The sequence below is a fragment of the Diceros bicornis genome, chromosome 31, assembly GCF_020826845.1.
Source record: "Diceros bicornis minor isolate mBicDic1 chromosome 31, mDicBic1.mat.cur, whole genome shotgun sequence".
In the NCBI taxonomy this organism is placed as follows: Eukaryota; Metazoa; Chordata; class Mammalia; order Perissodactyla; family Rhinocerotidae; genus Diceros; species Diceros bicornis.
In genome coordinates this window covers 7551037-7576789 of record NC_080770.1, presented here as the reverse complement: position 1 = coordinate 7576789, position 25753 = coordinate 7551037, and the positions used below count along the sequence as shown (strand labels likewise).

Below are 25753 nucleotides of genomic sequence, written 5' to 3'. Positions count from 1 at the left end.
GACTGACTTGGCCCCTGGGCCTGCACTGCCTGCAGGGGCAGCCCCTTGGCCTGGACCTGGGGCTGAAATGTGGGAAGGGTGGTTTCTTTGTCTTTTTCTTTTTTTTTTTCTGTGTTTCGGAGACACCAGAATTAATAACACTATTTTTGATTTTGGTTGGCGGTTTTTTCTATTTGGGAATGTTTGGGTGGAGGCTAGAGGAGGTGGCCAGATCAGGGTGGATGAGCATGGAGAAGGGGATGAAGGGTGTGAGGCTGCCTGATTGTGATAGAGATCAACGTCAGACCAAGGTGGGGTTCAAGTAGGCCTGGGTCCGTTTCCTCACAAGCCCGTTGCCTTTTCAAGCCTTAATCTGAAGTTCAATTTCTCACCCCCGTATATTCAAAGACTTCCAGCTTCAGTGGCTGGCTCCTAGGATTATCAGCTGTGACCTTGGCCAGAGCCTGTCTCTGAACCTCAATATCTCTAGCTATAAAGAAGAGATGACACTGGTCTAAGGTGTTTTTAAGAATAAATGAGCGTGTGTAGAGCAGGGCCCACCCAGTGCTTAGCAAGTGCTGGAAGGTCCTAGCACCTGCTGTGCACCAGGTAAGAGCTGGACACTAGGTGCCCTGCTCTGGCCCTCCCAGTTGGTCTGGAAGGCAGGTACACTTGTTCGCGGTTCTCAGCCGAGGGCTGGGCTGGGCCTGGCTCGGGTTGGGCGCCGGGTCTGCGCGCCGGCCTGGCCTGGAGTCCCACCCCCGCGTCTGCGCTTCCCGCCGAGGTCGGCTCCCGGCCGGCCCCGCCCCCTCCGCTGCGGCCCCGCCCCCGCCATGGCCCCGCCCCCAGGCGGAGCCGGCGCCTGGAGCGGTAGCGGGAGAGCAGGCAGCGGGACCCCAGCGCGGGAGGCGGCCGCCGGCGGGAGCCCCAGAGGTACCGGCGGGAGTTGGGGAGCGGAGGCACCGCGGTCGGGCCGGACAGGGGAGGTGGCGGCCTGGCGTGGGCCCAGGTGGTGTGTGTGTGGGAGGGGGGTCCTCGCCGCCGTCCGTCGCTTAAACCCTCCCAACCTCCCTCTGGGCGCCAGCTCCCGTCCAGAGTCAGCACGTCCAGTCCCCTGCCCCCGGCCGGCGGGCTCCCACTGTCTCCTCTGCGTAACGGCCCGGCCGGGCCGGTGTGCGGGAGAGTGCATGCGGCGCCCCCGGCTCCCCTCGGCGGCACTGGCGGCCGCCCCTGCTGCCGGCTGTTTGCGGGGCTCTCCCTGTTCTGGGGCTCCCCTTCTCCCTGGGCGGGGAGCCTTTGCACATTGCCCCCCATCCCTGGCCTGGCCTGGGAGGAAACATCTGTCGCACCCCCTGGCAGCAGAAATGGGGTCATGACCTCCAGATGTGCTGGGAAGCGTCCAGCGCCTCCTCCTGGGGCAGCCAGGCCTTCCGGATCTGTGGGGGCGGGGCCCGCCCCCTCCCCCCCAGTGACACAGGCCGCGAGGAATGTCCTGGCCTCAATGGACCCTGTGTGAAGCTGCCGGGTGGGGGGCAGAGCCCAAGAACACCCCCAAGGCAGGGCCAGAGCCCGGCACTGGGCCAGAGCAAGAGGCAGCCCGTGGGCTGTGCACGCACACACACAGAGCTCAGCCCACACGGAGCAGGGGCCTGCACAGACCCCTCCTTCATGTCCCCTCTCACCCTCATCACACACACCACAGCCCCGGCCCAAGAGCTTGGCACACGGGGCCAGGCCTGCATCCGCCGCCACACACGTAACACATAGCCAGCCTCGCTTGCTTCAACCTCCTTTCAATTTCCCAGCAGTGTTGGGAGGGGACAGGAATGGTTAACCCCATTTTAGAGATGTGAGAGCAGAGGCTCAGGCTCAGTATCAGAGCTTGTCCTAGGAGAGACCTAGGGAGGAGGCACTCTGAGCTTTGCAGGCCTACCCTTGCTTGTTCTGGAGCGTCAGTTGAGGGGTGCACGGAGCCCCCGCCCCCACCTCCCCTTAGCCCAGCCGCACACAGTGTCACTGGGTGATGCATGCAGACCCACTGGTAGGTGCCTGCACCCCTAGTGGAGGGTCCCCACATCCCCCCTGCAGCTGCCCACTCCATCCTGGGTTCACCCAGGGGTGGCTCCCCCTCATGTTCTCACACCACCTTTTGCACCTGCCCCTGGCCTCAGACACATTTCCGTACTTCACAGGTCCCTGGGGCCTTGCGTGTCTCGGTCTTACATCCTGTGAGACCTTCAGCTCAACCCAACCCCCCACTCACCCCACACCTACACACGCTAGATAGGAGGGGGGAGGTACGGCACTGCTTAGGCCCTGGAGATTGACAAACCCAAGTTCAAATTCTTGCTGTGACATAGAATTGCTTCAGGCAAGAGCATCTCTTTATCTGGACCTCAGTTTGACCATCTGTCACATGGTTCAGACCTCCCTGTCAGCATTCGTGAGGCCAGGTAGGCAGAGGTCCCCATGGGTCTCAGTTCCAGCAAAGGGGCCCAGTCAGCATGACTCCCTCCCATGCCCCCAGTATGGCCACAGTAGCCTGCAAGAGGGTGAACCCGGGCCTGTCCTTCAGCCCAGGGTGACTTGGGTCCCATTACTGAGCTGGTATGACCCCCAGCACCTTCCTCAGGATGTGGGGCCAGGCAGGGGGCTGGGCCCAGAGTTGGGGCCACTTCCTGTGCTGAAGGACGTCCTTTTGCCATTCCTGCTGTCCTGACAGTGCCCCCTGGGAACCCCTGTGGCCTTGAGGTATTGAAGCCGTGAGGGCCAGGGCCTTGAGACCCAGCCTCTGGGTGCTCAGCTCCTCAGGGACCCTGGAGGAAGTGGGAGGGGCAGGGAGGAAGGTCTCTGGGGACAGGACGTCCTCCCTTTGTCAAGTGGGCAGGACCCAGACACCAGTGGCCCCACGGGTTTCCCGTCGCAGATGAGACAAATCATCTGTCCGGTTGGGCCAGGCCTTGGTGGGGACCCTCACTCTGGGCCCAGGCCAAAGCCAAGGTGTAGGAGTGGGAACTAGAGGACCCTGGCAGCCCCAGGGCTGCCCAGGCTCAAGAGCCTCAGGGCCAAAGCCTCGACAGCCCACCCTGGGCCCTGCCCAGAGCTAAGCTGGAGAAGGGGTCTGGAAACCTAAGCCCCAGGCAGACGAGGAAGTGGCCAGGAAAGCGGAAGCGGCTTTGATGGTCACGGAGGGGGCCGGAAGCCAACCGGCGAGGTGGAGGACCAGGCCGGGCTGGGTTCCTGTTTTCTCCCCAGGCCCCTCTGAGTAGCCCCCTCCTCCCCCAGGGCAGAAACCGGCCTGCCGGCTGGGCACCGAACACCCGTGCCCGCCAATGCGGCCCGGCCCCCACGCCAGGCCCGCGGCACGCCCATGTGGGCCGGCGGCGTGGGGAGCCCTCGGCGGGGCGTGGCCCCTGCGCCCACCGATGACCTGTTCGCCCGAAAGCTGCGCCAGCCGTCCCGGCCCCCGCTGACGCCGCTCACCTTCGAGCCGAGGCCTGCCCGGGGCCCGCTCCTGCGCAGCGGCAGCGATGCCGGCGAGGCCCGGCCCCCAACGCCGGCCAGCCCTCGCGCCCGGGCCCACAGCCACGAGGAGGCCAGCCGCCCCGCCGCCGCCGTCACCCGGCTCTTCACCGACCCGCTGGCCCTGCTGGGGCTGCCGGCCGAGGAGCCGGAGCCCGCCTTCCCGCCGGTGCCCGAGCCCCGCTGGTTCGCTCACTACGACGTGCAGAGCCTGCTCTTCGACTGGGCCCCAAGGCCGCGGGGGCCGGGGGGCCGCACAGAGTCCCGCTCTGGGACCCCCGCCTCCGCTGAGGACCAGACTGCTAGCTCGGACCTGCTGCTTGACGCGCCTGGCTTCGTGAGTGAGCTCGGGGGCGAGGGCGAGCTGGGCCTGGGTGGCCCTGTGTCCCCACCTGTGCCCCCTGCGCTGCCCAACGCGGCCGTGTCTGTCCTGGAGGAGCCACAGAACCGAACCTCGGCCTACAGCCTGGAGCACGCAGACCTGGGTGCTGGCTACTACCGCAAGTACTTCTATGGCAAAGGTGAGGGGAGGGCCGCCAGGGAGGGGCGGAGGGCCCTGTCACCCGCAGTGCACACAGTAGGGCTCATGAGCTGTCCTGTCCCCATCAAGTCCCGGGCCATACGAAGGCTCGGGCTCTGTCTCCAGGCCAAGGCTGCCTCGCTGGGCTCGGCTTTAACCACCCCCCTAAGGCCAACCCCAGCCCCATCCACAGCCAGGCACATTCCTCTGCCTCCATCTGGTCCATCCTCATCCCCCTCCCAGCTGGGGACAGATTTCCCATCTACATTTCCGTGAGGTGAAACTGAGGCCTGAAAAATTCTGCATCCGGGAACCTTGTTCTCGTCGGTGCCCAGAGGGAGGGCCCCAGACATCCTGGAGAAGAATGAAGGCATGGTGGGCGGGCATGACAGCATCTAGGGATGGGAGCAGGCACGGGGCGAGGTGTGATAGGGGCGGGGCCGCAGAGGGGGCGGGGCATAGGGCCAAGTGGATGGAAGCAAGCACGAGTCCGGATTAGGCTTGGTGGGATGTGGGCGGGCTTGCGGAGGGGGCGGGACTTAGCCTAAGGTCTGTGCCAGGTGAGGAGACGGGGCCCGGGGCGGGACTTAGTGGTGGGCGTGGTCGAGCGAGGGTGGGTCGGCGTGGGGCACAGGGCTGGTCATCCACCACCTGGCCCCACAGAACACCAGAACTTCTTCGGACTGGACGAGGCGCTGGGCCCGGTGGCAGTGAGCCTGCGGCGGGAGGAAAAGGAGAGCAGCGGAGGCGGCACTCTGCACAGCTACCGCATCATCGTGCGGACCACGCAGGTGAGCCGGGATCGTGGGATCAGAACGCGGACTGCCTCCTCGACAGACAACCTGTACGGATCCTGAGCGCCTTTACATCCCTCCTTAGCTCCGGACCCTCCGAGGCACCATCTCCGAGGATGCGCTGCCGCCGGGGCCCCCGCGGGGCCTGTCCCCAAGGAAGCTTCTGGAGCACGTGGCGCCGCGGCTGAGCCCGACCTGCCTGCGCCTGGGCTCCGCTTCACCAAAGGTGCCACGCACGCTGCTCACACTGGACGAGCAAGTGGTGAGTGGCTGGGGCGCCCCCAGTCCTTGAGTTAGATCTGGTCTGAACCCAGCGTGCCCAGCTCTCTGCTGACTAGCCCTGACCCTGATCCTGGGCTGGATGGTGACCCCAGGAGCCATGGCTTTTCAGAGAGGGCATCAGAGGTCATCTGGAGCCTTGCCTCTCAAAGTAAGGTCTGTAGACCAGCAGCATCAGCATCTTCTGGGAGCTTGTTAGAATTGCAGATTCTTGGGCCCCACCCCAGACCTGCACTTAAGAAGATCCCGAGGTCATTCTTCTGTACATTTCAGCCGAGAAGCACTGGTCTGACCCCCTCTTTCTGCAAGTCCCTCTCATTCCCTGTCAATTTGCCCTGCAAGGCCCTGCTTGGTTTCCTCCCACTATGGCATGCTCACTTCTTCCTGGGGTTGCCCATTCCACTGTGGCACAGCTCAAGCCAGTGGAAGTCCTTCCCTACTCTGTGCTGAAAGCTGCCCACTGGCCCTGATTCTCCTGTGTCATTCAATCTGTCAGTCATTCAACAAACATTTCTGACACCATCTTGGTGCCAGGCCCCAGACTGGATGCTGGGGACATGTCCAGACCAGGTGCTGTCCTTGAGTAGCTCATAGCCAGGTGGGGGAGAGAGAACCACAGAGAATCATGGAGAATCGTGGAGCAGGATAACAGTGAAAGGGTAATACTGAGGGCTCCCTGGGGCACCAAGGTAGTGCTGACAGCTCTTCCTCGGTCAGGGGTTTAGCATCATGGAGGAAATGCAAGAGCTTGAGCCAGGAAGAGCAGGCGTGTTCTGACTAGAAGGAACAACTTGTGTGAAGCCTTAGAGACTGAAAGCAGGTCACACTGGGGTCCTGCAGGCAGTTCAGTGTGGCTGGAGTAGGGCTTGGGGGGAATGGGTGGGAAAGGCTTGAATTTGGTTCTGAGGGCACTAGGGAGCTATGGAAGATCTGAGAGGTAGAGCAGCCCTCTGGCTGCAGTGTAGGGGCTAGACTGGAGAGTCAGGGAACCTGGAGGATGGACAGGATGGGCAGTCACAGGGAGGAGGTGAGGTGCCGAGGTGCTGGAAGGACATCCGAGCTGCTGGAGAAATGGGTTTGGAGCTTGGGAGAAGGGCCTCGGCTAGAGGCAGAGACGGGGGTGTCATCCCATGGAGATGGCTACTGCAGCCCCTGAGGGCGAAGAGCACGGGTGGGGAAGAGTCCCAGGCACGAGAGGGTGGGGTCCCTGGGGTCTCAGGCAGAGTGAAGTTCCCGTTGTCCCAAGAGCCAACTATGGTGAGAGGGTGCCGGCCCAAGGCTGTGCCCTCCTCAAGAGCGAGCTGGGCCCTAGGAGCTGGGGTGGAAGCAGGGCTGCAGGGGTTAGAAGGGACGACATGAACTCGGGGACTGTGGGTGGAGACAAGCTTAGTCTGCAGAAGGGAGGCCAGAGCTGGAGGGCACCCGGCTTGTCTGAATGGGGTCAGAGCACCTTGAGCTGTGCAGGGTTAACCCTCGATGGAAAGGAGCCAAAGGAGCCGGGAGCAGAGCGTGAGGGCAGGGGGATGCCTGGGATTCGAGGGAGGGTAGGACAGGCCAACCTTGAGATAAGAAGGATGACAATGGGGACATTTATTGGGATGGAGCACACCACGTGCAGGGTCCTTTCTGTCAATCACCTCCTCTGTGGTCACATGAGAACCAACCCTCTCCTGGTCCCGTCCCACCTGTGACCCCCTCTCCCCTCCTGAGCACTGGGAGGGAACAGGACAGACTGAACCCACCTGATGGGTGAGGACAGAGGCAGCTTAGAAAGGGCGGTGCTCGGGGCTACACATCAAGGCAGTCCAGCCCCCAGGCCAGTGCCCCATCCATTCCCCAAGGCCCGGTGGGGGTGGGGCTGGGGGGGACTGAGGCCTGTGCCTGTGCCCTCCCCTCTAGCTGAGCTTCCAGCGCAAAGTGGGCATCCTGTACTGCCGGGAGGGCCAGGGCTCTGAGGAGGAGATGTACAACAACCAGGAGGCAGGACCGGCCTTCACGCAGTTCCTCACGCTGCTGGGCGACGTGGTGCGGCTCAAAGGCTTCGAGAGCTACCGGGCCCAGCTGGACACCAAAAGTGAGGCCCAGGGGACTGGGGGGCGGGGGCAGGCTGCCTTGTGAGAACCAACTGCCTAGTCAGTTCTCTGTTCCATATTGTCCTGGGGCTGGGGCCATGGGTGGAGAGGGTGGAGAGTTCTTTGGGGAGGCTGAGGATGTGGGTCAGGGGCTGCAGAGGCCAAGCCATGGGCTGGGAGGAGGGGCTGGGACTGTCCCCCAAGGCCCCTGTGCCCTACTGCCTGAGCTGGGGCCAAGAGGGTTATGGGGCACCACCCCCTCCATGAAACACACATATTCCACCAGCCCAGCCTCCTGGGGAGCACCCCTGCCTCGCTGGTTGGAAGGGCCACCGGGAAGTGTTTTTATTGAGCATCTCCTGCCTGCCTTCCACTCCTGCAGCTGCTCCACACATGCTGGTGCCGAGGCCAACATCTGTCCTCTCCTAGGACATTGCCCTTGCCTCCCTCTTAGCAGGCCATTTCTCATTTCTGTCTTCATTCTATCTCAACAGCCCCCAGCCCCACCCCAGGCTGGAGGCTGGAGCCTGCCTGGGAGGGGGAGGGGAGCAGCCAAGGCTGAGGCCCCTGGACCTCATGGCAGAAAGGAGTTGTCTGCTTGCTGGTTGGGGGCACAGAGGCTCCAGACTGCAGGCAGGGATGGCAGGTTCAAGCCACCCCGATTCCCCTTGGTCTCCCTCTGTGTCCCCAACTCCCTGGCCGCAGCGGATTCCACGGGCACGCACTCCCTCTACACGACGTACCAGGACTACGAGGTCATGTTCCACGTGTCCACAATGCTGCCTTACACCCCCAATAACCAGCAGCAGGTGTGAGGTGGCTAGGATAGGGTGGGGGATGATTGGGGGCTTCTGGGGAACCACGGAGGGGTGCTGTGTGGGTGGCAATATTTGAGCCTTGGCCTGAGCTCTGCTAACCCCCAACAACCCTCCCTGCTGGTGTCGCTCCCCAAAAACGACCACCCAGGCCTTCTCCAGGGGCGGGTGGGGGAGCCACTGGTGCCCGAGCTCTGCCCTGCCTGAATAAGGAGGGATTTGGGGGGCAGACAGGTCCCACTCACATCCCTTACCGTTAACCCCCAGCTCCTGCGGAAGCGCCACATCGGCAACGACATTGTGACCATCGTGTTCCAGGAACCCGGTAGCAAGCCCTTCTGCCCCGCCACCATCCGCTCGCACTTCCAGCACGTGTTCTTAGTGGTGCGGGCGCATGCGCCCTGCACCCCGCACACCTCCTACAGGTGGGCGCCCCGGTGCTCCCCGTTCTGCCACTGGCCTGGCTTCCTGGACCCTCCCTGTTGCCCCTGACGACCGCCTCCCTCCCCGCAGGGTGGCCGTGAGCCGCACCCAGGACACCCCGGCCTTTGGGCCAGCTCTGCCCCCTGGCGGGGGCCCCTTCGCAGCCAACGCCGACTTCCGGGCCTTCCTGCTGGCCAAGGCGCTCAATGGCGAGCAGGCAGCGGGCCACGCAGGCCAGTTCCACGCCATGGCCACGCGCACGCGCCAGCAGTACCTGCAGGAACTGGCCACCAATGAGGTCACCACCACGTCGCTGGACTCGGCTTCGCGCTTCGGTCTGCCCTCCCTGGGTGGGAGGCGGCGAGCGCCCCCTCGGGGCCCGGGCGCCGAGCTGCAGGCGGCGGGCGCGCTGGTGTGGGGCGTGCGCGCGGCGCCCGGGGCGCGGGGCGCGGCCGGGGCCCAGGCGAGCGGCCCCGACGGTGGCGAGGTGCCCTGCCTGCTGGGCATCTCGGCCGAGGCGCTGGTGCTGGTAGCGCCGCGCGACGGCCGCGTCGTCTTCAACTGTGCCTGTCGCGACGTGCTGGCCTGGACATTCTCCGAGCAGCAGCTCGACCTGTACCACGGCCGCGGGGAGGCTGTCACGCTGCGGCTCGACGGGCCCCCCGGCCAAGCCGTGGGCGAGGTGGTGGCGCGGCTGCAGGTGAGGCCCCCAGTAAGGGCGGGGCGCAGGGGCACTGGCTGCCCGGGGCCCTCGGCTCCTCGGGGGCTCGGGGGCGGAGCCGGGTTTGGAAGCCCTCGCTCCCGCCGCCTCCTGCGAAGGGGAAAGTCAAGGGTGCAGCCCCAGCCCGGGAGCTTGGCAGCGCTGGAACGGGGGGTCCCTGGTCTCTGAGCCCCAGGCCCTCATCGGCCGGGTGCTTGCTAATGCTCTCCTCGGGGGCTGTGCAAAGGTCTGGGTGGCCTGGGACGGGGTCCCCGGGGCTGGCGCTGGGGCGGCCCCCCGCCCCCGGCAGCCCGCTCACGCCCCGCCCTCCCCAGCTGGTGAGCCGCGGCTGCGAGACCCGGGAGCTGGCGCTGCCCCGCGACGGCCAAGGCCGCCTGGGCTTCGAGGTGGACGCCGAGGGCTTCGTCACGCACGTGGAGCGCTTCACCTTTGCCGAGACGGCGGGGCTGCGGCCCGGGGCGCGCCTACTGCGTGTGTGCGGCCAGACGCTGCCCAGCCTCGGCCCCGAGGCCACCGGCCAGCTGCTGCGCTCGGCGCCCAAGGTCTGCGTCACCGTCCTGCTCCCTGACGAGACCGGCCGGCCGCGCAGGTCAGGACGCCCGGGCGCGGGGAGGTGGGAGGACCGGGCGGCCGACCACCGCGTAGTGCCTCCGTGTCGGCATCAGTATTCCCTCCGGAATCCCGCGTCTCTCTGAACCACCGCACTTTCCTTATAGGTAGAAGGAAGCCAATTAAGCCCGCCGTCTTCACTGCTCAAAAGATCAAATAGCAGCCCTCACTTCTTTTTAAAAGTATTACACACAGACACACACAGACACACTATTGATTACTTACTGCATTAAGTCAGAGATATGCAAACTTTTTCTGTAAAAGGCCAGATAGTAAATATTTTAGGTTTTCTGGGCCGTCTGGTCTCTGCGGCAACTGGACTGTCGGTGTAGCACAAAAGCATCCATAGAGAATGCAAATGAATGAGTGTGGCTGTGTTCCACTAAAACTTTATTTATGGACACTGACATTTGAATTTTATATGATTTTCTCGTGTCATAAAATATTTTGGTTTCTTTCAACTATTTAAAAAGGTAAAGACCATTCTTAGCTTGCAGGAGTACAAAAACAGGCACATCTAAAACAGAAAAGAGAAAGGCTGGGGCTGGACTCGGTCCTCAGGCAGTAGTTTTTGGATTTCTATGCTAAGTGATTAGCCTGGGTTATTATTTAGATCCTCACCGTAAGCTATGAGTTCCGTACTGTCATCCTCGTCTCACAGATGGAGAAGTGAATATTCAGAGTGATTTGCCCAGGATACATAGGGGCAGCACTGTGATGTGAACCTAGATCTGGGAAAATGGCCAGTAGCCAGGCAAACAGTTTTCGTTGTTGTTAGGGAGTTGGAGAGCTCTCCTCCTCCTCCTGGAAGTGAGCCTCAGGCACAACTGGGAGGGGGCTGGCAATGCAGGACGCTGGGGGCAGGGCGTCCCTGACACTGTCCCTTCCTCCCCCCAGGAGCTTTTCGGAGCTGTACACACTGTCTCTGCAGGAGCCCAGCCGGCGGGGTGCCCCAGAGCCTGTGCAGGATGAGGCCCCGAGGCTGGTCCTGCTGCCTGCCACAAAGCAGCTGCTACATCTGTGCTTGAACGATGGCGGTGGTCCTCCAGGGCCCAGGGACCTGGCGGAGGAGAGGACTGAGTTCCTGCACAGCCAGAACTCACCATCACCCCACAGGTGCACCCTCTTGGCCTTCCCTCTTCTCCAGCCCCCCGAGGCTGGACAGGCAGGCCTCTGAAAGCAGGGGCCACGCGGTACAGCGTTGAGTGCTGAGCTGTCCCTGTTCTCCCCAGCTCCCTGTCAGACGAGGCCCCAGTCCTGCCCAACACCACCCCGGACCTCCTCCTAGCTACCACCGCCAAGCCGGCCACACCTAGCACTGGCAGGGAGACTCCCCCGACCCAGGTGGGCAGAAACGAGGCTCTGGAGCCCAGAAAATGGGGGGTGCACAGTGGTGATGGTGGGTGTCGCTGCATCCATACCCACTTCTGCCTCCCAGGACGGGCCAGGCAGCCCCAATGGTTGTGAGGACAGGGACAACCCGGCCCCGGAGCTGAGGGCCTCCTTCCTGCCACGAACCCTGTCTCTGCGCAACTCCATCAGCAAAAGTAAGTCTGGAGCAAGGTGGGGTATGGGGCGGCGGGGGGGGGGGGTGGGGAAGTTGGCCTCGGCTTCCCTGGCTGAGCCCACCTCCTCGTGCCCACAGTCATGTCAGAGGCAGGCAGCGAGACCCTGGAAGATGAGTGGCAGTCCATCTCGGAGATCGCCTCCACTTGCAACACCATCTTGGAGTCGCTGTCCCGGGAGGGTGAGGCTACGGCTACCAGGGTGCTGGGGGTAGGAGCCAGGATGGGCTCTTGTTCCCTTTACTTACCTGTCTAAACGGTCCCTCTGTCCCCACAGGACAGCCCATCCCAGAGAGCGGAGATGCCAAGGGAACTCCAAACTCTGATGCTGAGTAAGGCTCCCCGCCCCCACCTAGCCCCTTCACTGTGCCTTGGTGACCACTGCCTGTGCACATCCATTGGAGTTAAGCATTGTTCCGGGCTCTGCTTTCACAGACACTAAGTTTGAGACGATTGGGGTTAGGCCCCTCTCATTCAGCTGGGTCTGGGAGCCAGCCTGTGCTGCTGCCCCCTGCCCTGATCCTGCTGAGTCTTGACCCCCGTGTCCTCAGGCCAGAACCGGGGAACCTGTCGGAGAAGGTCTGTCACCTGGAGTCCATGCTCAGGAAGCTGCAGGATGACCTGCAGAAGGTGACTGGGTGGGCCTGGGGTCAGCTGGGAATCACAGGGCTGCCCCAGGACAGGGGCAGGCCACTGACTCCTGCTCCCCCTACCCCAGGAGAAGGCAGACAAGGCAGCCCTGGAGGAGGAAGTGCGGAGCCTGCGGCACAACAACCGGCGGCTGCAGGCTGAGTCGGAGAGCGCGGCCACCCGCCTGCTCCTGGCCTCCAAGCAGCTAGGCCCGCCCACCGCCGACCTGGCCTGAGCCGCCTGGTCCAGCCTCAGCCTGCCCGTGGACCTGCTCCGAACTGCCCAGGACCTTCAGGGCCCCGGGGCACACCGGGCCCTGGCCTTCCTCAGGAACTGCCCCCGCGCATAGGCGCATCTTAGCACTGCCCCCACTGCCCGGCCCATTATTTGGTGGCGAAGTTGCCCTTGCCACATCCCTGTTTGTAAATATTCTGTGGAGAAAATAGGACTTCAAGGAGTAAAGAAACCACTGCTATTTGTGTCTGTATGCATGTTCATGACATTACAGGGGAAGGGGTTTTCCCCCAGAGGCCCCAGCCAAGCTCCTGGGACCAGTTAGAAGGGCAGGCCCTGGCAACACTGGCCCAGGGTTGGGCTGGCACTCACTGAGGGGTTCTCTGAGGCTCGGCCACCCCTTGGCTTCTCTCCCACAAACATTTATTTGGTCTGTTGGGAAGCAGGTGGCCACACCCCACACCTAACTCTGCTTTGTCGTCTGAGCCAGGCCCAGCCAGGCCCCTGCCCTGGAACCAAACTGAGGGGCTGAGATCAGGGGCAGAAGGCAGACCTGCAGGACAGGGGAGGGAGAGCCCAGGGGTCAAGGAGAGCCTGACCATACCCCCTTATAAAGGCCATCTCACCCTGCAAGGCCCCGCCCCCCAGCGTGGGCCCCACCTCTCTTTAGTCACTGAGCCCCCAAGCCTGGCACTCTGGCCACCTGGCCAGATCTTGCAGGCCCAATTCCAGAGGGGCAGCTTCTCTGCCTTAGTTGCTTGGGAGACGTTTTCATGTCCCAGAGGAAATCAGCCCTGGACCCACTTCTCTCCCCACCAGGCTGGGCCCTTTCCCATGAGCAGCATCAGCAGGTCCAAACTTGGATTTTGTCCAAACCCCTTGTTTTCTGAATCTGAGGCACAGAGAGGGCACTGACTTGCCCAGCATCACATGCCAAGTCCAGCCCCTTTCCCAGGCTGCCTGAGGCTCCCCCTGCTGAGACCCAGGCCCTGGGTCCACTAGGCTTTGGTAGGATGAGCTAGGCTCTGAGAAACAGTGTCAGGGGATTTGGCTTCATGGAGGGAGTAATGTGAGGGCTGAGTTTTGAAGGTTGCATAGGGGTTCACCAGGCAGAGAAGTCAAAGCTACCCGGATGGGACCAGACTGGGGGCCTATTGGACTGGATTCAGGGCACATGCAGGGACCCAGGGGCGAGGAAGCTGGAGCTGAATCAGAAAGGTCTGTGAAGGGTGCACTACGGGTCCTGTACTAGCAGTTCCCCCACACCGTGTCCCAGCTTTTACCTGGTATGAACTACCGTGAGCAGCCCTCACCGGGCAGTGTGAAAGGCTTTGGTCACTCTCTGGGCGTGTCTGCAGAAAACTGGGATCTGGTCCCGTGGTTGATAGATGTTCAGAGGGAGTGATGAGGTAAGATTTGGGTGTCAGAGCCCATTGGCTGCAGGGAAGGCAAGGCCAGGCAGAAGGCTGTAGCTGCAGCCCCAGTGGGAGGTCGTGGTGGCTCAAACTAGGTGATGGCGGTGGAGATGGGGAGACGTGGGCGGACTTGCCGGGACCTGGCGAGGCAGTGGACTGGGGTTACTAGGGGAGAAGATGTAGCATCCACAGCGGTGGCCAGGTTTCTGGCTGGAACACCTGGAGGATGGCAGGGCCAGGGACTGGGAGGGGGAGGGGCAGGCTGGGGATGGCTCCGGTCTTGGGACGGTGCCTTTGAGAGGCTTGAAGGATGTCGGCGTGAGATGTCCAGTGAGCTGGCGCGCAGGAGAGACAGGTCTGGGCTGGAGATAAGGATTTGGGACTGGGGAGCCAAGAGCATCATGTGGTCACTCAGGGAGTGTGGGAAGGACCATGAGAAGGCTTCCAGGGGTCACGGTAGGGCACTGCAGGACACCGGGGAAGCCAAGAAAAGGGAAGTGCGGCCTGGGCTGGAGGACCTGGGCTCACTGGTTCCCCTCTGGGCCTCAGGTGGGCCCCACTGCGGGCAGCTCCGCCATCCGCTTCCGCCGGTTAAGAGTCTTCGCACCCGCCAGGTCCCTCCTCGCTCTCGCCCCGGCCCCGTCCCCCAGCGCCGCGGCTCCATCAAGCCCCGCCCCCAAGCGCTCCCCGACAGGTTCGCCCGGGTCCTGAGCGGGCCACCACGCTCGGGTTCCGCCCCTCGGGCGGAAGTGCAGCTTGGCCTGGTCCCTGAGTGGTCCACCCAGTTTCAGGCCCCGCCCCTTGGCCTAGAGGCTGGAGCGCGAGCTCAACTGTCTAGACGCTTGCTGGCTCCCCAACACTCCGCCGCCCGCCGGCATCTTCCCTCGTAGGCACCGTCCATCTGAGTCTGCACCCAAAGTCTCCTGTGTTCCCAGGGGACTCGCTGGCCTTTGCAGCACGTCCCACTGATAACCCGCTTGCCCCTCCCTTCACTTTCCTGCAACAGTGCGAAGCCCGGAACATAAACGCCATTGCTCTCAGGACACGCGTTTTTCTGAAGCGTATTGCCTGGCCTCACCGTCGCATGCGCACTTGAGAAGGCAGGGCCTAGCCCTCCGGGGCCTGTCGCTGACCCTGCTTTACTGCGCGTGCGTCGGGCGAAACCGGAAGTACATCCCGCGCTAGCGCTTCGGGCTTTGGCAGGACTCTTGTTTAGGCCTCCTGGGGCTACGGATTTAAGACTTCTTCTGTCCTTGCAGAAGCAGAACAGAGTATCAAACCACAGACCTTTACCTGGCAGCTCCCCTTCCCTAACAGACGCAAACCCTCCTTTAACCAGCCCAGAGATGCAGTCCAAACCTCTTAGCCCAGCGTTCTTGATCTACAGCCTGGCCCCATCCAACTTCTCCCACATCCGCTGTCTTAGCCCGCTCACTTACAAACGCTGGCTAGCCCCTCTGCGAGACCCACCCTCCTCTGTTACTCCAAGACCTGAAGCTAACGTAGCCTCTGTGTGAAGCCCTTCCTGAAACGCTCCATCCCCACAGCCAGCGGCCCCGCTGGGTGGGCTCTCACTACGCTGGGACCCCATCCACTTTAGCTGCCTGCTTTCATCCACTGGATGAAAACCAGGGGTTTCCAAGGGCATCCTCGGACTGCAAGCTCCCAGATGACAGTGTAAATATTCATCCAATTCTGTATCACCAATGTCCAGCCTCACATGACCAGCAAAGAGTGTGCTGAGTGTTCGCTGAAAGAAGGCAGATCTCTGGCCAGCTTGGCAATGAATTTATTAGTTCAGAGTAGAAACAGCAAGAGTCCAACTGCTTTGATACTTCAGTATAAACTGAGCCTCTTGACTGGAGAGCTGCCAGCCTGCCCTCCCCCCACTCTCCAAACAACTCCCTCTACTATTAAGGCACTTGAGAAAAGGGGGAACCGAGAAGTCTCAGACCAAACCTCCCTGGATCATGGAGAGGGCCAGTGCAGTCCCACCAGTTCCCTTCAGCCACAGATGAGCAAGGAATGAGCTGGCAGAGACCTCTCAGGGCAGGAAGGCCAGCCCCTCAAACGCTGGTGTTAGGAACAAGGACAATACCAGCACCACAGGGGCTGGTAACAGGGGCATTATTCTGGCTCAAGGTGTAAATGAATCCATGATTTGAGGACACTTGGTAATAAGGCTTTGCGGCCTCAAAGGCCATAGCTCCAGCCTGTCACTCTCTCTAGGAGAGTACTAGAAGCTGGAGGGTGAGGATGGGGGCCCCCAGAATTCCCTACAGAGAAAAGGGAGCTAAACATCAGGATGGGGGAAGGAAGAGTTTGAATGCTCTGAGGTCCGCCCTTTCCAGAGAAGTTAATGCTTCTGCTTAAGCACCTCCAAAAAGAGAGAGAGAGATACTGCCAATAAAAGAATAAAATGCACCCCCCCTCCCCAGGAAAATATCACCCAAAGAAGTTGGGGGCAGTTGGAGCACAAACCCTCAGAATCCGTAAGTGCGTGCTTTGGAGGGCTTCAATCCCCTGCGACCCAGCACTCTGGGCATGGCAGGTGTCACCTCCCTAGGAGCTGATCTGACTCAGAAGGGCTGAGAAGTCCATGTCCGCAATGGAGGAGAAGTCTTCATCCCCTGAGAGGAGACCGTTGGGGATCCCAGAGGCCCCCAGGGGAGCGGGAGCTGGGTCAGGGGGCCTCTGGGACCCTGACATCAGGCGAGTTATAGCCTCAGGGTACTCCATCAGCATGGGCTCAGCTGTATGGGGGACCATAGATACACCCTGGTTCAGCAGCTGCTGAAACTCTGAATTGTCGACGGATGCCAGGTCCGTGAACACGGCTGGGTCAGTGTTGTTGCCGAGCAGGGCCCCCAGGTCTTCATCAGCATCAAACTGCAGCTGCAGCAGGGCCTCCGTCAGTGTCCCTTCCCCAGCCTGGGTGGTCTTCGGGGCAGGCAGGGCCACAGCCTGAGCAAGGCCTGGGGCTAGGACTGGGACAGGGGCTGGGGCCTGGGCCACAGCTGATGCCATGGCTGGGGCAGGGGCTGGGGCCTGGGCCAGGACTGGGGCAGGGGCTGGTGCCAAGGCCGAGGTCTGGCTTGGGATCTGCCCAGCAGGAAAGACCATGGGGGAAAATTCCTCAAAGTTGATGGTGCTGAGGGATGGCGTAAAGGGATAGGGCTGGGGAGCTGGAGGAGAGACAGAGAGGCAGGGGTCAGAGAAAGCCTCAGAGACCCACCCTGTCCTCTGTACCCCAGGGCCTGTCATTAGTGCTAGGGAGTCACTGCGAGCACCTTAGGAAAGCAAAGCTTTCCTAAGACCCTTTCTCTAAACCATTCCAGCCAATGAGAAGAGCTGACCTAGCCTGTAGGGCCCACTTCCAGTCTCACCTCCTCCTTGGAGCCCTCCCTGTGTACTCCAGCCCCCAAAGCTCTCTCAGCCTTTTAGAGGAAGGGATGCTTTCAGAGATCAGCTGGTAAAACCTCTTCTTACAGCTGAAAAACCAAGCCTCAAGAGGGCCTGGGCCCAGGGTGCACCCAGTGAGTAGTGGCCTGAAGCAGGGCACTCGTCACACTTTTTTGAGTGACTTTGTCACTTTTTTTTGAGGCCCACACCAGCACATACATTCTGCTACTTTATTTTTTATTTATTTTTTTGTGAGGAGGATTAGCCCTGGGCTAACATCCGTGCCCATCTTCTTCTGCTTTATACGGGACACTGCCACTGCACGGCTTGACAAGCGGGTGCATCATCAGCACCCGGGATTGGACCTGGGAGCCCCGGGCTGCCGAAGCAGAGCATGCGAACTTAACTGCTACTCCGGCTAACCGGGCCAACCCCACATTCTGCTTCTCTAGAGGTGATTTTTTTTCCCTAATTCAACTGAGAGCTGAGGGCAGAGACTGCGCATTTTTTGACTTCTGTACCCCAAGGCATCCAATATGGGGTTTAATTGGCACAGCAGTTCTCAGATTTCAGTGTGCATTAGCATCCCCAGGAAGTTGCTGGTTCCTGGGCCACACTTCCAAACCCTCTGATTCCATAGGTCTGTAATGGGGCCCAGGAATCTGCACCTTCACCCCTCCCCAGATGGCTCTGACGTAGGTAACTAGGCCTCACACCCTGAAAAACACAAGCCCAACAGAGGGCAGGCTTCAGACACCTGCTGGTGTCTCTCCTCCAGAAAGTGTCTAAACCACAGGCTGAACGGATTTGAGCCTGCAGTTCCAGAACAACAGGAAACCCTTACCTGGCTTGGGGACGGAGGTTGAGCTGCGGGCAGGCACAGCAATGCGCCGGGCTGGAGGCCGGGGGTCGGTGGGTCCTGCAGGGCAAGGCTGGGTCAGTTCTTGGCCCCCAGGGTCTCCCCTGCCCTGCCTACTGCCTTCTCTCCAATTCTCCCCACTGCCCCTCTCACCATTGAAAGGACTCTTTTTCATGATGCTCTTGAAGGTCTCATATGTCCTTTTGCGTTTCTCCTCAATCCGGTGACGATCATCTGGAAAAGTAATAGGAAGTGGGTCTTGTTCTCCTTAGCTGGACCCCTAAAGCTCTCAGAGGACCCTCAGGAGGAAGAGGATGAGCCAAGCTTTCCTAAGACCCTTTCTCCAAACCATTCCAGCCAATGAGAAGAGCTGCGAGACACTTAAACAACTCTAACAGTCCCACAGCTTTCTGAGAAGGCCTCTGTTGGCTGCCTCTGCCCCTCTGCAGGCCACATGGATGCCTGCAAGTAAAGAGGCCATGCTCTGGGGGACAGGAGCCCTCCTGGGGCCCTAGTCTCCAGCTTCTTCGCTTACCTCCAGTGCTCATGTCCTAGCTCATCTCCAGCCTCGATCCAGGCCTGGCGATGATCTCCTGGCACTCTGGGGCAGTTGAGGCATGACTGGCTTGCTTATGACTTCAACAGACACTCTTATTCTTGTCTCTGAGGGTTTGATAGTTCACTCTAGAGCTTTCAGAACTGTCTTTCCAACTACCGCAGCACTTAGATAACTCCAAAGTACCCAACACCATCAGTCCAAAGCCAGCCTCATCATCTCTCCTCAAAAACCTGGTTCTTTCTCATTTCATGTTCCCTCACCACCTGTGTGCTCTGTCACCAAAGCTAACAACCTTGGAATCATCCTCAACATCTTCCCTTCTCTCACTCCCCCCCGTTCCCTGACTCGACATATATTTACCAAGCATCCACTATGTGCCAGGCTCCATTCTAGACACCGGGGATACAGCCCTGAGTAAGCAGACAAGGTTTCTGCTCCCAAAAGGTGACATCCCAGTGACAGAGAGGCAGGGACACAACCATGTACAAGTGACAGGAGCTTTGAGGAAGAGACACAGAGTGACGTAACAGTAGTGAGGTCAGGGAGTCATTTAGAGGCGGCCGGGGAAGCACTGGTGTGAGCCTGTCACAGGAAGATCTGAGGGCCAAGCATTCCAGGCAGAGGCAACAGCTGGAACCCAGGTCCAGAGGAGGGCCTGAGCCTGGTGTGTGTCGGACACAAAGGGCTCGTGGGGCTGAAGGGTACCCATGGAGGACAGCGGTAGACGAGATCGTCTTGCTTTGTCATTCCCTCCACGTGGTTCTCGCAGCGTCTTCTCTTCCCGGACCACACATCTTCCAAAATGGCCTCTCTGTCTCGAGTCTCTCCCTCTCTGATCCTCTACCCACTGCCGCCAGAGTGAGCGTCCAGATCTGCACACGTCACTTCCCTGCTTATAAACCTTCAGTGGCTCCCCGCTGTTTCAAGATGAAACCCTGGACAAGCGCCGTGAGCCTAACACTCAAGGCCCTCCTGCCTGATTACTTTGGAAATCACTGCCCAACATCAGCTCCCACCAAAAAGCTGCCCCCAAACGTGCGGTGCACTCTCCAACACCCCTGCTGGTCCACCCGCCGGGAGAATGCGCTTCCCGGTCTTTCTGCAACTTAAATGCCACCCCTCCTCCATGCAGCCGTCTCCAGCTCCCTGGCACTTTGCACACTCCTCCCTCTTTTACACGTCATCCTGTGACTTAAGGATCTGTTTTGCATGTGTCTTCCTCCTGTGACTGAGCTTCCGAAGGGCAGGGAACGCATCTTATTCATCTTTGTATTCACAATACCTGGCACAGGCCCTGGCACTGAGTGGGAATTCAATAATTATTTGTGGAATGAACTGATGGCTGTTTCAGGGTTGTTTTCCAAACCGTATTACACTGCTCCCAGGGGAGAAAACATTCAAGACGATGGGCTTTGGATAAAGGGTCATTCTGGCTGTTCCTACTGTGGTCAGATGCCTGAAAGCCTTGACCAAACCACGGCTGTGTGGTAGTGACGAGAGACACAGCATGGCAACAGGACTCTGAGGTCAGATGGCCTGGATTCAAATGCTGACGCACTGGCTACGTGACCTGAGGCAAGCTACATGCTATCTCCTACCTCAAAAGGTTCCTGAGAGAATAAAATCGGGTAATTCATTGATATGCTTGGTTAGGGCATGTAATAAGAAAGAGCTCAATAAGTCTGGGGTATCAATATTACTAAATTAAGCAAGAAAGAGAATCTGATTACTGTGCAAATCCCTGCCCGACTCCAGCTTCTGACACTCAGCTGCAGCCCCAGACATCCAGCCCCGGCCTCACTCTCATTGGTTGGAGCCCAGTGGCCCTTCTGCCACCCTCCGCAGCTGTGTACCTGTGTCTGGCAAGTACTGGAATTCCATGGGCTCGCTGAGCTCCCGATCCGAAGGCCGCCGCAGCTGCATGGAGACGCGCACCGGGGCCTGCAGGCTGGGGTCCGCATAGGGAGGTGTCCGGAACACAATGGCCACTTGTCGGTGCACATCAGCTTGCGAAAAGGAGCCTCGGGCCTCCCAGCCTGGCCCCGTGAAATACACCTCAATGTCCTCTACAGGAGACGGGGCGGCAGTGTGGGTCAGTGTGCTCACCTCACCCATGGCCCACCACTCCCACAACTGTCGATACTCGTCTCCTGGGATATATCACCCTGCCGGCCCTTCGGTGGTGGGGAGAGCATTTAGAGCCAGTTCCCTGACACTCGAAATCTCTGCTCAGCCTTGCCCCTCACTCCTGCTCCAGAGCCCAGCCCTGCTTCCCGGTGTCTACCTTTCTGCACCTTGTCGCACAGCAGGAAGATCTCATCCCCCCCAAGGCAGCTCCCCGAGTTTCGGTTCACTCGGCAGATCTTGAGCTCAGCGGTGTTGGGGGCGCCTGAGGGTGTGGGAACACGGAAGGAAGCCCTGAACCACCAGCGTCTCCGAGGCCGGCCTGCAGGAGATGCCAGGCTCCTGCCCCGCCCAGAGTTCAGGGTGTCCAGAGCTTGCTGACTGCATCTCTGCAGTCAAGTTCCACCATTCCTATTGGCTCCTTACCCCACCAATTCAGCAACTACATCTACTCGTGCCAATTACGTGCCCAGCACTGTTCCAAGCATGGAGAATATGACAACGCACAAAACCCGAACAGCTCTGCCCTCACGGAGCTCACCGTCTAGTGGGACCCAATCTGATCACACCTCCTCTTTCTCCACCTGGCCAAGCAATCTTCAAGGCCCAGTTCATACACACCTTGGCCACAAACCCTTCTCTCCTGAGCCCCGGTTCATCCTGGCTTCCTGTCCTTGGGGCACCAGAACCCTTTTGTTTTCATTTGTCCTGCTGGTTACTTAAGTAAAGACTGCAATTGATCAACGTCAGCCCAATGCATCTGTGAATTTCCGGTGAGCTTTCATCACTGAATTATTACTCTCTAATATTATCTGGGGCCTGGGAGTTCATTTTCTGGAGCCCTTAGCGCAGTTATGGCCACACCATCCTCTCATCACATATTGGAAATGCCTGTCTCCCCTCTGGCTCCCTGCCAGCCCAGAAGCTACACCTCGAAGGCAGCTCTGGGTTTTCTCTGCCTTGTCTCCCCAGCCAGCACAGAGCTGGGCACAGAGGAGACACCGAATATGCCCGATGACTGAAAGAAGCCGGACCTCCTCTCACATGCCACACCCACCCCACCCCCTTCCTCCTCCCAGCCCATCCCTCTCCCCTTCCTGCACTCCCTGGCCACTCACGATTGTCAAAGATGGGATGAGAGAGGACAGGCGACAGGCGGAGGGGCCTGCCTGCCGGGTCCCGCACCGTCACCTGGAAGCAGAGCCGCACTGCATTCAGGTCGTAGTCCCCACGCTGCTCTTCTATGGGAACTGCCAGAAGAACAGATGGTCAGGAGAGCTGGGGCTGGGGGCAGGGGGCTGCAGGGAGCTCTGGGCTGGGAGGGCTGTTTGAAGGCTTGTGAAACAGTAGGAGTCCTAGAGGAGGAGGAAGAGAAGGTTCTAGACCCATCACTGACTCCACCTGTGACCCAACATGTCATGTCCCCTCTCTGGGTCTCGGTTTCCCTAATGGTAAAATGGGAGCGTGTACTGACTGGGCAGCAAGATGCCATCTATACTGTGAATCTTGGCCAATGAGGGAGAGATGAAGGGAAGGTGGCCTCGAAAGGGGGACAGAGGGAGGGGGTGCTCCAGGCAGGCCCAGGCCTTCTCCCCCTCACCCCTCACCTTGGAAGGGGTTGTTGTTGGTCTGGATGCGCTGACTGATGGCCTGCTCCAGGTCCCGCTTCTTTACACACTGGATCCCCAGGTTCTGGAAGCTGAGGCCCCCCAGGCATCAGTCCCACTGTCTCCAGCAGAGCCTGGGCCCTCCCGCCTCGCCCAGTCTGCCCATTCCTCTCCCACCCACTCACCAGATGATCACTCCGTGCTTAACCCCCTCGAATGGCTTCCCACTGTGCTGCAATGACACCCACTCCTTCTTCTGGCTGACACGCCCGTGCCCGGCCACCTGGCCCTAGCCCTAGTCCCCGTTGGCTCCCTGCCCTCAGCCACAGGGGCTTCTTTTCCGTTCTCCAAACACACTAAATTCATTCCCATTTCAAGGCCTCTGCACTTGTTCATTCTGCTTGGAATGTTCTTTCTGTGCTTCTCTGCTTTCTCACCGTTCAAATCTAACCCGAGAGAGGCCTTCCTGACCTCCTGATCCAAAGGAATGAGACCAGCTCCCCCGCCTCCCCCACTCCGGGCTATTCCTCCAGCCTATTACTGTTTTATTTTCAGCACTGAAATTATTACTAACAGTATCTTGTTTATTTATTTGTATATTTATTTACGGCCTGCCTCTGTCAACTGGTATGTAAGCTCCAGGGGAGACTGCTGGTCCAGTGGTTTTCTTCCTTACTGCAAGAGATGTGACACTGAGGGACTTGCCCCTCCAGTCACAGGGGTTAGGGGTTCAGAGGTGATTAAGGACCCATCCCTATCCCATGGAGCTCACATCTGCTTGAGAGTAGACACACAAACAGATAACTTCAAGACAAAGGGAATCTGCTTGCAGAGCTGGGGAGGAATTCAGCCCTCTGTCCAGAAAGGAGTAACACTGTGACAGCTACACACTGCCCCCTCTCTGGTCCTCCCACCTCCCGCTCCCTCCTCTGCTGTCCGAGGGGAGCTCACCTGTGGATGCAGCGGTCCGGGCAGAGCTCAGCCTCATAGAAGCCATCCCGGCAGTCTTTCCCCACGAGCTCGTGGGGGTGAGGCCGGTGAGGGGGGTCCTTGGTGACCAGGGAGATGCGAACTGTTCCTGGTCCTGTGTAGCCATTGATCTGTGCAAAGTACAGAGAGCATCCTAGAGGCTCAGGAATTGCAGACCCAACTCCCAGACACAGGTTGCACAGGGGTCTGGAAGCAAGGCCGCTGGGGTTCCAGAGCCCTGCCCGGATGACTCTGTGCCTCCCCCGCAACCCTGGGAGCCAGTGCTGACCTTGATGGTGGGGTGGGTCTTGGTGGTATCCGTGCTCCGCTCGCCTGGGATGCTGCCTGCTGAGCGGCCTTCACACTTGTAGCGGAAGCGCATGCCCCGCTGCTTGGGCTGTTCGATGATCTCCACATAGGGGCCAGAAGCCTGGGCTGGCTCTGCTGGGGAGACACCGGCCCGCCTCCATCAGGTGGCTGACCCCATGGCCCCTAACCCCCGGGGGGAGCTCATCCCGAACCACTGAGAAAGGATGGTCCACTTACCCGAGGAGAAGATGAGGGGGAACAGGTCTGCAAGGGGAGGGAGACAAGTGTCAGCACAAGCCCACTTCCCATCCTCACGAGGGAGGGCCTGCTTCCCCACGGAGAGGAGATGGAGCGAGGCTCCCTCCGAGGGACACTGAGTCAGGGCCCGCTACCTGGAAGCCGCAGTAAAACTAAGGGGTCGGGGTAAAGGAGCCAGAAACACCTGTTTCCCGAGGGAAAACTGGGTTTCGCGTCCTCCCTTTACTGGGGGAAACTGAGTCAGGTCCTTCTCTACTTTCATAAGGAAAACTAAGGGAGGACACTCCCCACCCCCCATCCAGAGAGGAAACTGAGTCAGATACAGGCTCCCCTAACAAGAAAACTAAGTCAGAACTGCCTCCATGGGCCTCGGGGGGAAACTGAGTCAAAGCTCACCCCACACCCCCACCCCAGGAGGATACTGAGTCAGGACCCCCTCCACCCAGAGGGGAAACTGAGTCAGACCCCTAACGCCTGCCCCGCCCCGCGCCACCATCCGGCCGGCCGCTCCCTGCGCAGCGCCCATCGGCGCAGGAAGGGGCGGAAGGCGGCGCGGGGCTCCCGCCGCGGTCCCGGCGGCCCCGGCGCGGCCACCCGCGGGGTTGGAGGGCGCCCTCACCTTCCATGGCCGGGGTCCCGGGGGCGGGGCCGGGGTCGCAGCTGGGCCCGCGGCGCCCACTACAGCCGAGCCATTCGCCAGAGGCGGAAATGCGCCGCGCGCGCCCGCCGCCGCGTCACTGCCGGGAATCCGAATGCGCCTGCGCGCTGCGCCGCCGCCGCTGCCACTGCTGCCGCCCCGCGGGGCCTGGGGCCAAGTGCCTGCTGCGCAGAGGACGAAGAGGCCGCGCGCGCCGTGCTGCCGGGGGCCGGGAACAAGCGTGCGCCCCGCGGGAGACGAAGAGGCTACCCGCCCGGAGGCTGCTCCCGGGGTTGGCGGGGCGGCTTGGCTCGCTCCTGGGGCTGGGCCTCCTGGAGGGCGGGCCCGGCGATTACTCACAATGTTTTTAGGGGATTTCGGGGCCCCCTCCCGCGGATCGGAGGAGTTTGGTGATGTCACCCAGGGCCGGGTCTGGAGCAGAGCCAGGGCTGCTGGGCTGCGGCCGCCCGCCCTGCGCAGGGAAAGGCCCGGGGCCTGCTTCGCCCGCAAAGGCCGGGTGGCTGACCTCCACACGGTTTCCTAATCGCTAAATGTGCTCTTGGTGGCTGTCGCCGCAGAAGCACTTTTTAGTTTCCTGGCCACCCCGATCGAGATGCAGCACGGGGAAAGGGAAGCGCCCGGACCTCTCCACCTGGCGGTGCTTGGATCGCGGGCTTCCCGGAGCCCACTGCACGCAAGGGGCGACCGAGGCTCCGCGCCGCGTCCGCTCCCGCCGGCGAGCGGGCCGAGGGCTCGTCGGTTTAAAATGCATCCACCCTGCCAGCCATCTGGGGCAGAGGTTGGGCAGGAGGCGCCCTGGGGTCAATCTCCGGAACCTCGTCTCCGCAGCCTGACGCCTGTGTCTTAGAAGGTCCGGGGCTCCCAGGGGCCAATTGAACCCGCTGGGTCACGCCCCCCGCCCGCCTCCCCAGGGCCTCCAGCTAGAGTTTAACCGTTGGCCAAAGCATTTCCAGCAGTTAACCGTCATGCAAGCCCTCGGCGGGAGTATTGTCCCCAAGGCCAACCCCAAGGCGCATTCGTGCGGGGTGAGGGAGGGGGCTAGAGCGCCCCCCACCCCAGGCTGTTTCCTCATCCGAGAATGAGGATGCTCCATGGCAGGCGGTGGAGCCTTCCCCAGATGAAGAAAGACTTTTTTATATTCTCTAAATTCATTCTAAATTAGGGAATCATGTGGGAATTGGAAAAGATTGGAAATTCTGACTTGCTTTCCCAGGCTCTGAAAAAACAGGAAGAGAAAAGTGAAAATAGTTATTACCCCTCCCACTCACTTGAGTTTCTCACGTGGCTGGCCCCGTTAGAAAAGTCTGCTAACTTTCTTGAGGAGGCCAACTTCAGGTCGACAGAATAGATTAATTATAATCTTTGGTTAGTGACACACAATCGTCATTGATCCTCGCATGATCCTCTTTTTAAAAATTCGTATGTGTTTA

General features: G+C 60.5%; 2 protein-coding genes across 5 annotated transcripts; one reads left to right on the top strand and one right to left on the bottom strand.

Moving 5' to 3' along the window:
* Positions 1–843: 843 nt before the first annotated feature.
* On the top strand, positions 844–12416 carry SIPA1 (signal-induced proliferation-associated 1). Of its 2 annotated transcripts, XM_058526408.1 has the most exons (16): positions 844–912; positions 3265–4022; positions 4685–4812; positions 4901–5077; positions 6994–7168; positions 7872–7975; positions 8249–8406; positions 8495–9104; positions 9440–9714; positions 10632–10850; positions 10967–11078; positions 11173–11281; positions 11380–11481; positions 11577–11631; positions 11851–11929; positions 12018–12416. In XM_058526408.1, exons 2-16 carry the CDS (start codon positions 3350–3352, stop codon positions 12162–12164), a joined length of 3123 nt encoding a protein of 1040 aa, XP_058382391.1. In that variant the 5' UTR covers positions 844–912; positions 3265–3349; the 3' UTR covers positions 12165–12416. The 2 variants fall into 2 exon arrangements, with proteins under 2 accessions (XP_058382391.1, XP_058382390.1); XM_058526407.1 differs by lacking the exon at positions 844–912 and having other exon boundaries at positions 1257–4022.
* A 2935-nt stretch (positions 12417–15351) lies between these two features.
* Positions 15352–25127, bottom strand: RELA (RELA proto-oncogene, NF-kB subunit). 3 transcript variants are annotated; one of them, XM_058526415.1, is made up of 11 exons: positions 24285–25126; positions 23645–23671; positions 23388–23542; positions 23081–23229; positions 22130–22221; positions 21641–21772; positions 20683–20787; positions 20252–20464; positions 17993–18073; positions 17825–17899; positions 15352–16763 (listed from the first exon to the last, which is right to left on the bottom strand). In XM_058526415.1, exons 1-11 carry the CDS (start codon positions 24289–24291, stop codon positions 16141–16143), a joined length of 1659 nt encoding a protein of 552 aa, XP_058382398.1. In that variant the 5' UTR covers positions 24292–25126; the 3' UTR covers positions 15352–16140. The 3 variants fall into 3 exon arrangements, with proteins under 3 accessions (XP_058382398.1, XP_058382399.1, XP_058382400.1); XM_058526416.1 differs by having other exon boundaries at positions 23388–23539; XM_058526417.1 differs by lacking the exon at positions 20683–20787 and having other exon boundaries at positions 24285–25127.
* Between the last annotated feature and the right edge of the window lie 626 nt (positions 25128–25753).